Raw genomic sequence first — 14,971 nt, 5'->3', positions numbered from 1 at the left:
GCCATTTTTTTCTTAGGTAAATAAAGCTTTCTAATAGTTGATGCAAGGAAGATTCATTTTATGGGGGGAAAATCTCACAAGTTTGTCAACTTTTATCAGTTACTTGCTAGTGCAACTATCCACAATTATTATTTATGTTATTCTTTCTTTTCTATATGAAGCCTGAGGCAATTCTCAGTAATCCTCCCAATTATTATACCCAAAACAACCTTCCTGCAGAATTGGTCATCTGTGGGGATGAAATAAGAGAATAATTGTTTTGTACAGGTTTTAGGTTGTATGTAATTGTATATTTATTTATTGTTTTAATGAGTTGTGAGCCACCCAGAGTCCCCCATTAGGGGGAGATGGGTTGGGGCAAATGTAATAAATAAATAAATAAATAAATTCTGAACTCAATGTATATAATAAATTACCATTATATATAATTATATTATATCATAATAATTTGCAATAATAGGTTTCCTTATCTCTGAGTGGTGTATATAGGGAGGATCTCCTAATTTTATCCTTACAACCTGATTAAGTCCAATACCTAAACTTCCACATTAGCTCCCTTGTTTGAACACTGATAAAACCTCAAGTGTTTTAAAAATATAATACCTCTTTTATTTCTTTGGATCAGCCTTCTTCATTTTAAGAACCACATTGGATGCCTTTTTTGCAGGCTTACAACTGGGGACAGTTAGGCTGGCAAGTACAATGAGGAGAATCTTTTCCAAAGTGGTCTCACAAGTCTGAAATAGGTTAGAAATTGATGATTGTCAGGCTTCAATATTATAAGCTTTTAGGAAAACTTCTGTTGGGCTTTTCTTGGTTTCTAGCTGCAGCTGTATGTTGGATAAGACATAAGTTCTCTCTGAGTTGGATGTTTGCTGGTAAACCTTGCTATTTTATTATTGAATGGGAGGACTTTTCCCCTTAAAAGAGATCTACAAGCAGAATGAATGAATGAATGAATGAATGAATGAATGAATGAATGAATGAATGAATGAAATGCCTGAATGAGTGAATGAGATTAGTCTAAGAGAGAAGTCATCCTGTGAATTTCAAGCAAGGGTGTGCTGCCATTTTATTTTATTTTTTCTGGAACTTGTTGGTCACAAATGGTGAAGTGGGGTTGATGGGCACAGGAGAAGTCTTTACTTGAACTAGTTTGCCCAGCACATTCATATCATTTGGGAAAGGCACCTTATGGGCAAAGCGCAGATGCTGTCAGCATGCTGGTGTCAGGCAAAGCATATTTCTCTTTGGAAGAGAAGAAGTGAGGGTTTCCTCTAATCTCCTTCATGGAAAATGGTTAACATTAGGGAACAGGATTTAAAGTGTCACAAAATGATGACTCCTGGGCCCTGACAGCATAGAGGTCATAGGATCAGGTGTGAAGAGCTGGATCTGTCCTTATGAACAAATGTACCCCAGCATAAAAGAAGTAATTGGGAGTGAGAAATTGGGGGGATGGGTATTACTTAATTCATTACCAATGTTATCACACTACGTGCTATAAAGAATTATATGCCTGAAACCTAACCTACCTTGCAAGGGTAAGAAAACAGAATATATACTTGCCACCAAAGTCTTGTTGGTGGGATCGGGATATACAAATCAAGCAGACAAATATGTTCAGTTGATAAAGAAATCTTATTGCTTAGGGCAATTTGAGAATCAGTTTTCAACTGGCTCAACTTCTGAACCTAGGATCACTCACGATTTCAAATGTATTCAGAAGTTGAGCTATTTTTCCCCTATTCTAGCTTGTATTTTTTTATATAGAGCAGGGTAAAGGTGTACTTCAGAACCAGCAATAACTCGGGACAGGGCAAGGATTGAATGCTGTTCTTTGAACCTTTCTGTTGATCAGCTGGAGAGATCACCAATGAGTTTCTGTGAATTGAAGACAATGGCAAATCAGGAATAAATTACTTTTGAGAGATGGAGGAGTAGAAATGGAGGGTGGTGTGGAGGTAGACTAAGATATCTTTTCATACTTCATATGAATAATGATTTCTGCTCATTTTTTATTTTTCCATATTATGGTAAAACAAGCAAGATTTAATTGATGTTAGATATTAATTATTAAGAGTAATAGTTTTAAATATAAAAATATAAAGAAAAAACAAATCAGGACACATATTTTAGAAGTTGTTTGCAATCTTTGTTAACAATGATTATTGATTAAAGCATTAAATTACATTTGATTAACTTTCGTTAAACATCTTTCTTCAACAAGAAGAATTTTTTTAGTGCAAAGGTTATAGTAATGTCTCTTTTTTTCCTGACCATCCTTGCTGTACCAGTAATTTGTGACCTCTTCCTTTTTGTGAGGCATTCTGCTTTTCCTTTTCTGAGGAATATTTGTTCCATAGCTTAGAGGTGCTTTAATAGATCTTTCTGTGTTCCTATCACTTTTTCAGCAGTATTATAGATTCCAACAGCATTGTTTATTCCCCAGCCTGCTTAAAACACTATAGGTGGACTTGAAGGGTAAATCAAACTAAGCTATCAAATCAGACTTTTGAGATGGATTTGCTTTTTACACTATTTGAAATTTCATCTGATGAGCACATTAATTATAATAAAATCTAAAAATGACATAAATCATTATACTGATGTCAGTAATCTTGGCCTAGGAGTTCTTTTTGTAGTATTCAGGTACTACAGTAACCTACCATAATGGTATATGAGTGCCTTCCTGTGGTTTCTTAAATGACCTGACATCTGCCATGAGTCATAACTTAGAGGTTCATACCCTTTAGATTCCAGTAAAGTAAGACTCAGTTGACATTGCCTCTTACAGGACTTCTACTGTTGACTTTGTTGGACATGATCAGATCTGTTGTTTCACAGACAAAGAAATGAATATAACTTAAAAACATGTTGTTATTGAAATCACATAAGTCTTTTAGTTTTTTTCTTTCCGTGCTTTGCTTCCTCTGTAGATGGTCTCTTCTGCAGGAAGAGGCGAAGAGTGAGAGAATACATCATTTGGGTGTTTTCTTATTTCAGCTTAAGTAATTGACACAACTGCTCATTTAGAAATCTTTGTGAAAACTGTGTTTGGAGCTCAAGTATTGAAGTCGTAATGGCTGCCCTAGTTTGTATGAACACACATACCCGCAACCCCAAGAGGTTTCAGCCACTGAAGCCTAGCGAGCTTACATGTTTAAAGTCTACTTAATACAAACATGTTAAAAGTGGATAATAGCAACCCAGTCTAATGAAGAAAAATGATTCAATTTCATGCTGGTTTGTTGTAATAACTTCTTTAACATTTTAACTCATTACTTTCGACTTGATGTTGATCATAGCGGATCTTATTTGATGCACTGTTCCCTCTTCTGAGCTGATGTGATTTGTGCACATATTGTGCATTGTAAGCAAGGCTGACAGGGCTCCCTTTTGGATACACCTGAGCTATAGATATATTTATAGAGAGAGTTGTTGTTACAGAGGACAGTGTCATAAGATTGACAATATTGGCATGATTTCATATGTGGTGAAAAGGGATGGAACCAGTCAGTTAGGACTAGGATCAGTACTTCTATGAGTTTCTATAAAAGGATTAGGGAACAAATATAAGTCAGAAATGACTGTGTCAAGAAATAAATTGATGATAATATGAATTAGAAAGGAAAAATGACAGAAGAATGGACAAATTTATTCTAGAGGAGAGTGTAATGACAGGGCAAAAGAGTGAATGTTTTGGAATGTGATGTTTTCATTTTTCACTTTAAATACAGACCTTTTTGATTTCAGCACAGAAATGTGAATGGGAAAAAAAGTCCAAGTCAGCAGATATATGAAATGCTGCCAGGGAGCTACAGAGAAAAATTATACGTTAACAGCCAGATTATTTTAAAAGCATCATGTAGTAAAAATGGATCAGAAGGTCAGGTTTGAAGAAGAAAAAAATTGTAATCTGTTGAGGGAAGTTCTACTTTTTCAAGTTTTTAATATGGACAATATAACTAGTTCATGGATAATTTTTTTTCTTTGTTTAATATAGCTGAAAATTTCTGGGTTTGATCTAGAGTAATTTATTGATTCATATCAATAATTCTGGATATAGAAGCTGAGGGAGGCAGGTAGGAAGGCAAAAGTTAGGGTTTTTTGGGACTGGAACTTCTGTCGTTAAGTGATGTAGTTGTTAAGTGAGTCACACCCAATTTTCTGACCTTTTTTGCTGTGGTCATTAAGCAAATCACCACAGCTGTTAAGTGAATTGTGCAGATGTTAAGGGATCTGGCTTCCCCTATTGACTTTGCCTGTCAGGAGCCCCTTGGGAAGGCCGCAAATGGTGATCGTGTGACCCCAGGATGCTGCAACCATCATAAATACATGCTGGTTGCCAAGAGCCCAAATTTTGATCACATGACCATGGGGACACTGCAATGGTTGTAAGTGTGAGGACTGGTCATAAGTCACTTTTTCAGTGCTGTCATAACTTCAAACGGTAGTTAAACAAATGGTCATAAGTTGAGGACTACCTGTACAATCAAACACATTTTAGTGATTGAGGAAACAACTTGTAGTTCTGAGGACTGGTTTACTGTAGTGCATTTGATCTCTCATCAGTTGATGACTCTCAACTGAATGTGAGTATTGTCTTGTTTAAAAATTGGGGAATGGAAATTCAATTATTCTCTGATGGTTACTCTATTACAACTTTTGGTTAGTGAGTGCATGCATAAATCCCAAGACAAGATGTTCATTGGACAGTGCATTGGAAAATTGCGTACCACTATATGCACAGATTTCTCTGCAGTTGCATAGCACCAGGCTTTTGCATTCCCATCAGGAACAGTTGAGAGCCAGTTTGGTGTAATGGTTAAGCATCAGGCTAGAAACCTTGGGACTGTGAGTTCTGTGTGTCCTTAGGCACAAAGCCATCTGCGTGACCTTGGGCCAGTCACTCTCTCAGCCCTAAGAAGGAGGCAAAGGCAAGCCACCTCTGAAAAACCTTGCCAAGAAAACCTGTCCAGGCAGTTGCGAGGAATCAAAAACTAACTCAAAGGTGCACATACTCACACACACAGAGGAACAGCTAGTGAGTTACATATGTGCATCATAAATTGGTAAATTTGATTCCCCCACCCCACATGTATAGTGGGATTCTTTGCAGTTCTGGAATTCAGAAGCAATTCTTCCATGGCCCCAATGACCTCACATAGATCACCATGTATTCTGTAAACTTAGTAATATCATTTGACAAATGCTCATTCTCTAAAATAATTCTGATTTATTTTTTCTTGCAATCAGTACATTTTGGTGATCACACACATTTTGAAAGAGTAGTTAGACAGTAGCAGCTACAGCAGTAGCACCCAATGAATTGCAGCAGATCATCTGAGGACTTTTCCTACTTGCATCTAATCATGGCGTAAACATGTCCCAGCAACATCTTTTTTTCTCCCTTGTCCTGGGGGACATGGCCTTCTTCTTGTTTCCAGGGCTGAATGGGATTGGTTTAAGCCATCCTTAACTGTACATGTGCTAAAGTAGTGTTTTCCCCCTTATTCAAACACTCTTCAAGAGCAGCCTCAAGCTGTGCAAATGCTGTTGTTTGTTCTCCATTGAAGGAGTGACTGGCAATGATTGGAAACAAATGCAGTGAAGATCAGCAGTGGGAACACCAAATTCCATTCCACTGTTATTTTTTGCCACCTTAAGGCTAGGTGAAGAATATTTCCACTCAGCAGTAGCAACGGCCCTGTCAGGTTCAGCCCAAAGAACTCCAAGAGACAATGCAAATACAGTTCTGTTGTGTTTATTAGCTTCAACCTCAAGACAGAAATCTCCCCAGACTGAACCCTAGTTCCCAAGCCAGCCAGCCACAACACCGTGAATTCCTTAGGGAGGTGCCAGCCTCATCTTCTTGAACTTCCCATGCTCCTGTTGGGGGCTAAGAACATGCTTATCTCCCTGAGCCTGGCCTTCATAAGTCCATTCCATCACAGGCCCTGAGTCAACTCATCATGCTTCCGGTGGCTTGCAACTGATGTTTTGTGCCTTAAACCAAGTTTGAAATACAAGTTTAGATTTTTAAAAAATGATTGAAATATGAAAAAAAAAAAGTTTTGCATATCGCATAGATGCAACAACTGTTAGAAATTCTTCACAGATGAAACTTTTTTCTGTATAGAAATAATCATGTACAACAGAGGCATATGTGAATGTTTATGCATGTATGTGTATGTTTATGTGTGTGTGTGTGCATTGTATATGTTGTTGTTACTATTATCTGAAATCAAACCACTGCAGGATGAAGGCTCTTCATTGAAGGTCATGGATCATAGTTTACCATGATGGTCCAGTGTGGCTTGGTAGATGATTAATATTTTTCAACTTTGCAGTGCAGGTTTGGAAGAGAATGACTGGCTCAGAGTCACCCAGCCAGTTTCTGTGCCTAAGGGAGAACTAGAACCTGGGTCTCCCTGCTCCTAGTCCAGCACCTTAATCACTATACCACACTGGTTCTCTCATATATACATATGCGCTAAGAATAAGCAACCAATTTCCATGCAATTTTTAAATGGCTGGTGTTAGAGAGCTTTTGGTAATAAAAACTTACAATGCATTCTTAAATTTAAGTTGCCATAGGAACTGTATTGTTTGCCCCGCAGCAGCAATAGCAAGGTTATTCTACTGCTGTATGGCTCCCTTCCCCAATGCGGTGCTCTCCAGATATCTTAAACCATCTTTCATAATCCCTCATTCAGCATAAGCCAATTACGGGAGTTGCAGTTCGACACATCTGGGAAGCACTTGGTGAAGGCTGCTATTGTATTGGTGGCTAAGATCACAGCTCATCTGAACAAACCTCAGAATATAAGTTAAGATCTGTTTATTACAGACTTTCTCAAGGAATGCTTATAGAGAAATACTGATTTACTCTTGCCCCTATTGTGGCAAGCAAGACGTCTAACGAAAGCCAAGCTATCTCTTCCCCTTTCCCCTTTCTCCTCCATCATCCCAAAATATGTACCCGTTGGCTCTCTTGAAACAGGATATAGAAAATCTTTTTCATCAATATTGTGCAATACTGCTAGTCTACTTTCACATACTCATCTGTTTGAAATATTGGCCCCTTACACATGTCTTGAACTTTGTGACTTCTTCATGATATCTGTCACTGCTCTATTGATTTCTCCCTGTTTCTCCTCCTTTAACGCTGTCAGCAGCGTTTTCTATGACAGGAATGGTTTTGCTGTTAGGAATTTCATTACTTTTCCTGCAGGGAGAAGGTGTATACAATTTTATGTGAAAACAAGGCTTCGAAAGAGTTTGAGTATTTTTTAAAATGGTTTTAATACACTGTGGATGATCTATCTCTGGCATGGATTATCTGCTCCTGAGAAACAGTTCATAGTTCAAAGAGATACAACCTAGGTAGGACTGTAATTTGACAAGGAGATGGCATATTTGAATTTTATCTCACAGTAAAATCTCATTGTATGTGGAAGGGGGAACGTAACGATTCTACTGAAATCTTCTCAAATACATCTTGAATATTATTCTGTCGCTCCTAAATTCTGCCCTGCTGTGTTGCTTTATAGCTAGTTTCTGCACTGGATGCCTATCTGGACTTTTTAGCAAAATGCTCAGAAATTCTGGCTTTGGATTGTCTCTTCCTGTATGGCAACATCAACAAGATAGCCACTCTTCCATAAGTCATTGATTTTATATAAGATAACTGCAGCAAGGCTATTATATGTACAAAGATGGAAAAATACAGAAATACCCACAATGGAAGAGTGGATCATGAAGATGGCAGAACTTGCAGAAATGGCTAAATTGACTTGTTTGATTAGGGAAGGAGCAATAACTACTTTTATAGAAGACTGGGAACCCTTTATGGACTTTTTGCTGAAAATTGATAAAAATGAACTGGTGATCTCTGGATTTACTGATTAAAAAGGGCTGTATAGGGAAGAAGGGAATTATATAATTTGGGAGGGCAGAAACAGTATTAACTATGTTTGTAACTGCTGCAAAGATTGGAAGTTGCTTCTTTAAATATTTCTTTTTTCTTTTTTTTTCTTTCTCTTTTCCAAATCTATACTGTCATTCACTTTTTGTTCTATCTTTCTTTCCTATCTTCCTTTTTATATCTTTTTTCTTTTCTATATTCTTTTTTATCTTTCTATAGCTTTTAACCTTGTAAAAAATGTTCTTCAATAAAAATTATTTGTGTGTGTGTGTGTGTGCGCGCAAGTGTGCGTGTGTGTATATAAATAAATAAATACGATAGCCACTTTGGTGCAGGCTAGAAACTAGGAGACTGTGAGTTCTACTCCTGCCTTAGACATAAAGCCAGCTGGGTGACTTTGGGCCAGTCACGCTCTCTTAGCCCTAGGAAGAAGGCAAGGGCAGACCCTTCTGAAAATCCTGCCAAGACCCCCCCCCCCAAATCAGCAACTAGATGTCCTGAAGTGTTTAATCGAGCCATGTCATAAACACCATTATTACTCCAAAAGATTCTTAGCTCTTCTCCCCAGTGTGTTGAATGCCGTCTGACCCGAGGGGCCATCATCTGGCACTATATCCTCAATCGCTGTATACTGTCTGTCCATGTGGTTCTCCCATGCAGTATGAAATGTTGCTTTTGTCATTATCCCTAAAGGGACCAACCACCCCCAGCACCTTCCAATATCGCTGCTGTCCAATATAGCTGCCTGCTTTCTTTATCTCAGCAGCTGAGATGACCTTCACACTTTGGATGACCCTGCTGGGAATATATACTCTTGGCATACACTCCCAGCATTCTTCACTCATCCCTTCCAGAACACCCCCCCCCCGCGCCACAATGAGGCAGCACAGCAGGACTTAAGGGGGATCTTTAGAGAACCAAGGCTCAAAAAATAAGTTAAAGTTCTTTCATCATAAAGCGGAGAAGTTACATCTTTACAAAAGAAAAAGACAAAGGTGGCAAAGCACAAGGAAGAAAAGAGGTATGCAAATGAGCAAATGCCATCCAGGGTTGAATGGCCGGGCTGCCCTACGTTGTCAGGCGAGGGGAAACTACTCAAGACTTCAGTGCTGGGATGGGACAGTTCTAAGGGTTCTGCTTCTAAGAGCAATCAGAGAAAAGTCTGTTACTTTAACGTCTCCCGTGAAATGTCCTTTGTCCCTGCCAGATGTCAGTCTAGAGCTATCTTTAATTTTATTTATTTATTTACAATTACATATCACTGCATTTCAAAGTGACTCTCTGCAATTTACAGCATGGCAGTGCTGGGGCGGGGGGAGCGTAATGTAAAAGCAGTAAAAACAACCTGGCTTCCTGTAGACAGCCATGGAGATGGCACTGAGGAAAATGTTCAGAAGATGTTAGAAAAGCAAAATGGGCAGGCTTGTTCCTTAAGCCCTGGGTAAGGAGACTTAGGCTGGCTCCTCCCTGAGCCTCTGGGGTATAAGAGAGAGAGGGGGAGAAACACAGTTACATTTGTAAGGTTCTATTAATTTGTGTGTGTGTGTGTGCGTGCCTTCAAGTCAGTTTTTGACTCCTGGCGACTGCCTGGTCTCACCCTGCAGTTTTGTTGGCAAAGTTTTTCAGAAGTGGCTTGCCATTGACTCCTTCTTAGGGCTGAGAGAGAGGGACTGGCTCAAGGTCACCCAGCTGGCTTTGTGCCTAAGGCAGGACTAGAGCTCACAGTCTCCCAATTTCTAGCCTGTTGCTTTAACCACTATACCAAACTGGCTCTCTTTCTATTAATATAGCCTGTCTCAATAAAGCTTAGTTCTAGTCTTCTTGTGGAATTTATTTCCTGATCCATCATCTGGGGCTGATACATTCAATAGTTAATGGCAACTAGTTCTTACAAGTCAAAGGCTCTGTGGAATACTTCTATTTTAACAGCCTTTTATATGAAAGAAGGGGGGACCCATCCAGATTCTGAGCAGAGGCTGTTTTGTAGGTGGAACAGTGAGAAGAAAACAATTTTTCTTCCACCAGTTCAGGTATGGAGGGGGCTGTGGGCATTCCCACTCTGGATGAACAGACTGGCTGGGCCAGTTCTCCTCAGAGGAAGCAGACCTGAATTTCTAAGGGGCATTGATAACAGTATGAAGGATTGCTGCAGTTAGATTGATATTTATTAATAACTGTATTAGGATGCTTAGGTTAGTATCTGGCCAAGATGTGTCAGTCTAATACCTGTTTTTGATCCCATTCACTTTCTGATGAGATTACAGTCAATAGTGTCATTATTATTTGTCTGAACAGCGCATTATCATCCCTATGTTGTAGCTCAATGCATCCTTTAATAATAGAGGACCATCCCAAGGATTGAGATAACTATATTTCTTCTGAACTGTGAGAATCCACCAGAAAGGGAACTGCCTATCTGAGGTTTCAATGATAAAGCCAAACTTCTGCAGATAAGACCGTTCAAGAATTGTCTTCATTTCTTCAACCTCACACTTGGCTTATTCCATCTCATTTGATATTCAGAGTCTCATTTGATCTACCAGATTGATTCTATATCAAATGTACCAGTAACACTATCTTTCTTTTCTCCAGATCAGGCCACTGTAGATCCTGAGGTGGGTGTTTCTGCTTCAGACAACATTAGATTTTATGTGGAACAGATTCTACAAATGACTGGAGTGCTGGGCTTAGAGGCCAAGATGACTAGCTCCAGTGGATGATTACCCAGTTTTTTAGGCTGTGTAATCTGCTGGGTTAACACTGCTGATATGTATGCCAGCATTATTGTGGGCTGTTAAGGATTTCTAGCAAAAGCTAGCATCTGTGCCACAATTTCACAGGACTGGGATAATGTCATGATCTGTTGACTCTTTACAGCCTAGTTCCATATTCCATCAATGCTTTATCATTCTGAGTTGCATACTAGGCCGATGGGCTAATATCATTTGTTTTTCAGGAAGAAAATGGTGCATATGTATGACCATTTACCAAACTCTACAGAATGGGAAGCTGCAGAGGATTTCCATGACAAAGTGCCAAGACCTGCACAACAGCCAGTTAAGATTGCAAAAGACCAGATTGACTGTGCCTCCCAGTCTAAGGCAGAGATGATGGTTTACATTGCCGTGCAGTGTTATCTTTAGCATAACAAAGAAGGCCCAACATCATATTGAAGATTTGGCATTTGATAGGGAGGATAAAGTGAATTGTTTTTACAAACTCTGGAGTATGGCTCATAGTATCAGGCTTAGGATGGTATACTCATTCTGTGCTAGATACTAATCATGGCATAGAAAGGTCTCTTTTGAATTCATTTTCATTCCCCTGGCAATTTCCTTCCACAGCAGCACTATCCATGCCAGAGATAATCCTAGTTCACATATTCTAATATCTCTATAGAACAGCAGCTAATGGAACTGAGGAGAACTTACCTAAATGGCATGTTTTACTTCAAAAGTCCTACTGCATGGGTAACTTTGCAGATATCTTCACTCTTTCTTCCAGGAGTGTGACCCAGTGTCCACAAATGGTTGAGTACTTGCAATACTAAAGCAAAACTATTCTTTGGAGTTTTGAGATCTACCGCCTCTACCATGATTTTCATATCTGTAATCGTGTAGACCAAACAGTAGACTGCGTTATCTAAAGAAGCAGTACAATTTACTTCATCCCAGTAAGAGATGAGAGTTTGCAAATGTGATGGCAGACTCAGATCATTTATGGACGTTAGGGACTTTAACAACTTCATACACCACAACACTTCCAAATGGTCATTTTGGCACCTGTCTGTTATTAAATTATGGAGATTGGGTTTGTATTGATCAATCTGAAGGACATTTATTTCCATATAGTGATCTTACCTGACCATTAGCAATATTTTCCAATTGTTCTATTCCATTGTCCAGATTACTCTAGCTCTTGGACTTTGTAGGCCTGTATGCTAACCAATTTCTTTGTAGTCCCTGACCTTTCTGGACCTTACATTCAATTCATGAAAGTCTAAAGTTTTATCAGTGGACAAAGTAACAAAGATTAATGTAGTGCAGCAGCAACCGTAGTATGGTAGTAAGTGAGAGCCAGTTTGGTCTAGTGATTAAAGGCACCAGGCTAGAAAGCAGGAGACAGTGAGTTCTAGTCCTGCCTTAGATATGAAAGCCAGCTGGGTGACTTTAGGCCAGTGTCTCTCAGCCAAACTCACCTCACAGGGTTGTTGTGGGGAAATAGGAGGAGGAAGGAGTATTAGGTACATTCACCTCCTCGAGGTATGTATAAAAATAATAAAGGTGGGATTTTAAAAAACTACAACTGTAGAACATGCTCTGTCAGCATTGGTCGTTTTCTCCATGGGTCTTTCCAAGCAATCTTTGACTGTACTGGCCTTCTCAGTTTGCTATTCTTGGTCAGTACCAAACCACATCAGTCAAAGGATTCCATTCTTTCCCAAATTCCTTAAAATTTATTTACCATGGATATGCCTCTTCACAGTTGGAATGGAATGACTACAAGAGGGGCATAGTCTCCAATGGAGCAAATGGGACATGAATATTAAGGAATTCCTTGTGGTTTGGAAGGCTTTGAAGATCTTTGAAGTTATCTTTATAACTTCATAAATGTAGTTCAGATATCCATCAGCTATAATGTCATAGTTAGTCTTTGGTTACCAAAAAAAAAAAAAAAAAGTAGACTTATAATCTATCAACCTACATATTCAAAAGAATCTGTATACACCTCAATGTTTATCTTTCCTTCTATACATATTGCTGTATTTTGTTTGTAAAGTCAAATAAAATAACAACTTTAGTTAGAAAGTGACATATTTTAAAGAACTGAATCAAGCACACTTTTGTTTAGACATGCTCTATGAGATGAAAGGGAAATTGTTTAAATTACTGGTCTAAATTCATCTTTTTTCTCTTGGGTAATTAAAGTATCTTGACTGAAACTGAACTATCCTTTCTAGATATGTATGTAACAATGTTCAAACAATCATTTCTAAATGGGTATGGTTTGAAGAAGGAGACATCACTGACACATAAATTTACTTGTGTGGGTTCCTTGTAGACCTTTTCTGGTACAATGCAGCTAGTGACACATTCTCAACTGAGTAACAGGCTTGCTAGATTTACTGTCTCATTTTAGGGGTCTGCATAAGATCCTGTGAAAGTTTCAGATCAACTTCTCTGTTTCTGTTTTCAAAGTCTTTCACTTACTTGGTAAAAAAATACACATTGGACACCTTTACACAGTAGCGTCTTTTCTTCTCCTAGGTTCTCCTTACTATTACAGTGCTGCAGCCCGTGGAGCCGCCCCCCCAGCAGCTGCTGCTGCTTATGATCGTCACTGACAAAGCAAACCAAGAAGCACATTCAACATATGCCAGATGACACCACTGGAATCACCTGGAGTGCAACTACTGAAATCAAGCTATAAGGAACGATAAGAGAAATTGTCCAGCCCACCCATTCAACGATTGAAATGTTATTGTTTCAGCTAGGTGAACAGCTTATTACTTTACTGTTTTTAATTAATGATTTTTTTAGAGATCTTAATTGAATTTCCCATTAAAAAAAAACAGAGCAAACAAAGAATTAGTTTTGGTCACATTTCCTGCAGCTCGTGACATGCAGTAGCCATCTATTACATGCGGTCTTCTTGCTTTTGGACTGATAAGCTATATCTGGTTCCTCTGGCCGTGCTGGTGAAGAGGAACGTTTCTAAATGTTGAACAGTTCTCTGTTGGGTATCTCTTTAATGTGTACATTGTAATACAACATGTAGTTCCAGCTTGGACAGTACGAATTGGGTCTTAATTCAGTGAGTCGGCATTAAAGACAAAAGGAAAACCATGTTCTACTCGAACAGCAAAGCACCAATGTAAATAACTTCTTTGTGTTATTATAGAGTGGTTTAGCATAAGTCAAACACATGAAACAAATGATGAGTTTAAAATACATTGGAAAATGTGTTCTGATACTGGTGCACTGACTCTAAAACTTCAGTAAGCTTTAAAACAACTCTAAACCAGGTTAACATTAACTGGCTATTTCTGGGGCTGATGTTCTTTCTACAGAAACTATTCTAATCTGACAGTCAGGTGGGCATTTGGTAACGAACCTATGAGCAAATGATAGGGAGAATTACTGTGGTATATTAATTTAGGTTTATTTCTAATCACAATTAACATTGCTATACAGTTTTTGGCTTTAAGTTCATCTAAATATAAAAAAAAGAAATTCCAAATGACCAAAGTCTTATATACATGGGAAAGAAGTGCTTGTAAACAGTGAAGTAAAGGTATTATCTCCCAAGGTGGAATTTTCAAAAAGGAGTAACTTGGATCTCTCAAACAAACCTTTATAAAGCCCTTTTCACAAAGTTTCAAGATAAGAGGTTGAAAAATGTCAGGGTTACATCATGTCACCTGGGCTATTTTAGAAGTACATTTTCAAGACTCTACTAAACTTCCCCAACTGGAACTGACATAATTTCACTAGGAATAAGGTTAGTGTATTAATAGTGTGGATTTTCATCCTGGCATCCAAACAGAGGATTAGTATTTCTATGCTGTAACATTTTTTCCCAATGTTCTACATGCTCCCTATGTATAGAATGAAGTTTACAAATTTTAGGGAAAAGATTGACCTCAATCATTTATGTTGCTGTAAAATTCCCTTCACTCCAAGAACTACTCATTTTATCCATGTTTTTGGTTTTTGTTTTGTTTTTTTAAATCTTACGACTAGTGATGGACTGATTAACCAGAAGGATATGCTTAGAAGAAGCTCCCCTTTCTTATACAAAATCAGTGGAACAGAAGCTGAGTAATGGTAGCAGAGATTTCACATGCCTACCCAAATTGATACCTTGCATATGCAAAATATTCAAGACATGCTTGGTTTTAATGTTGAGAATATTCAATGCTGTGTATTTTGTATAGTGTTTCTCAGGTATGGGGGGAAAAAACTTCTGAGAACAAAGGGCAGCTGCTTTGTCCTGCTTTAAATTATATTGGATAAAATTATATGCATGACAGGGAACCCC

The 14,971-nt window shown here is 38.4% G+C and overlaps 1 protein-coding gene across 1 annotated transcript in view; it reads left to right on the top strand.

The window, feature by feature from the left end:
• PAX5 (paired box 5) overlaps nt 1-14,024 on the top strand; it is a 238,428-nt gene extending 224,404 nt beyond the window's left edge. The window contains exon 10 of the mRNA XM_088130025.1: nt 13,198-14,024. Coding sequence (XP_087986151.1) covers nt 13,198-13,274 — 77 coding nt within the window. The 3' untranslated portion in view covers nt 13,275-14,024. The remainder of the gene's footprint in view (nt 1-13,197) is intronic.
• The last annotated feature ends 947 nt before the right edge of the window (nt 14,025-14,971 follow it).

Source organism: Python bivittatus, unplaced genomic scaffold, assembly GCF_059951505.1.
Source record: "Python bivittatus isolate LINGU-HERP-01145 unplaced genomic scaffold, Pbiv_v1 ctg000850_np1212, whole genome shotgun sequence".
In the NCBI taxonomy this organism is placed as follows: Eukaryota; Metazoa; Chordata; class Lepidosauria; order Squamata; family Pythonidae; genus Python; species Python bivittatus.
The sequence above is the reverse complement of the archived record's forward strand: the minus strand, read 5'-3'. Positions and strand labels throughout refer to the sequence as shown.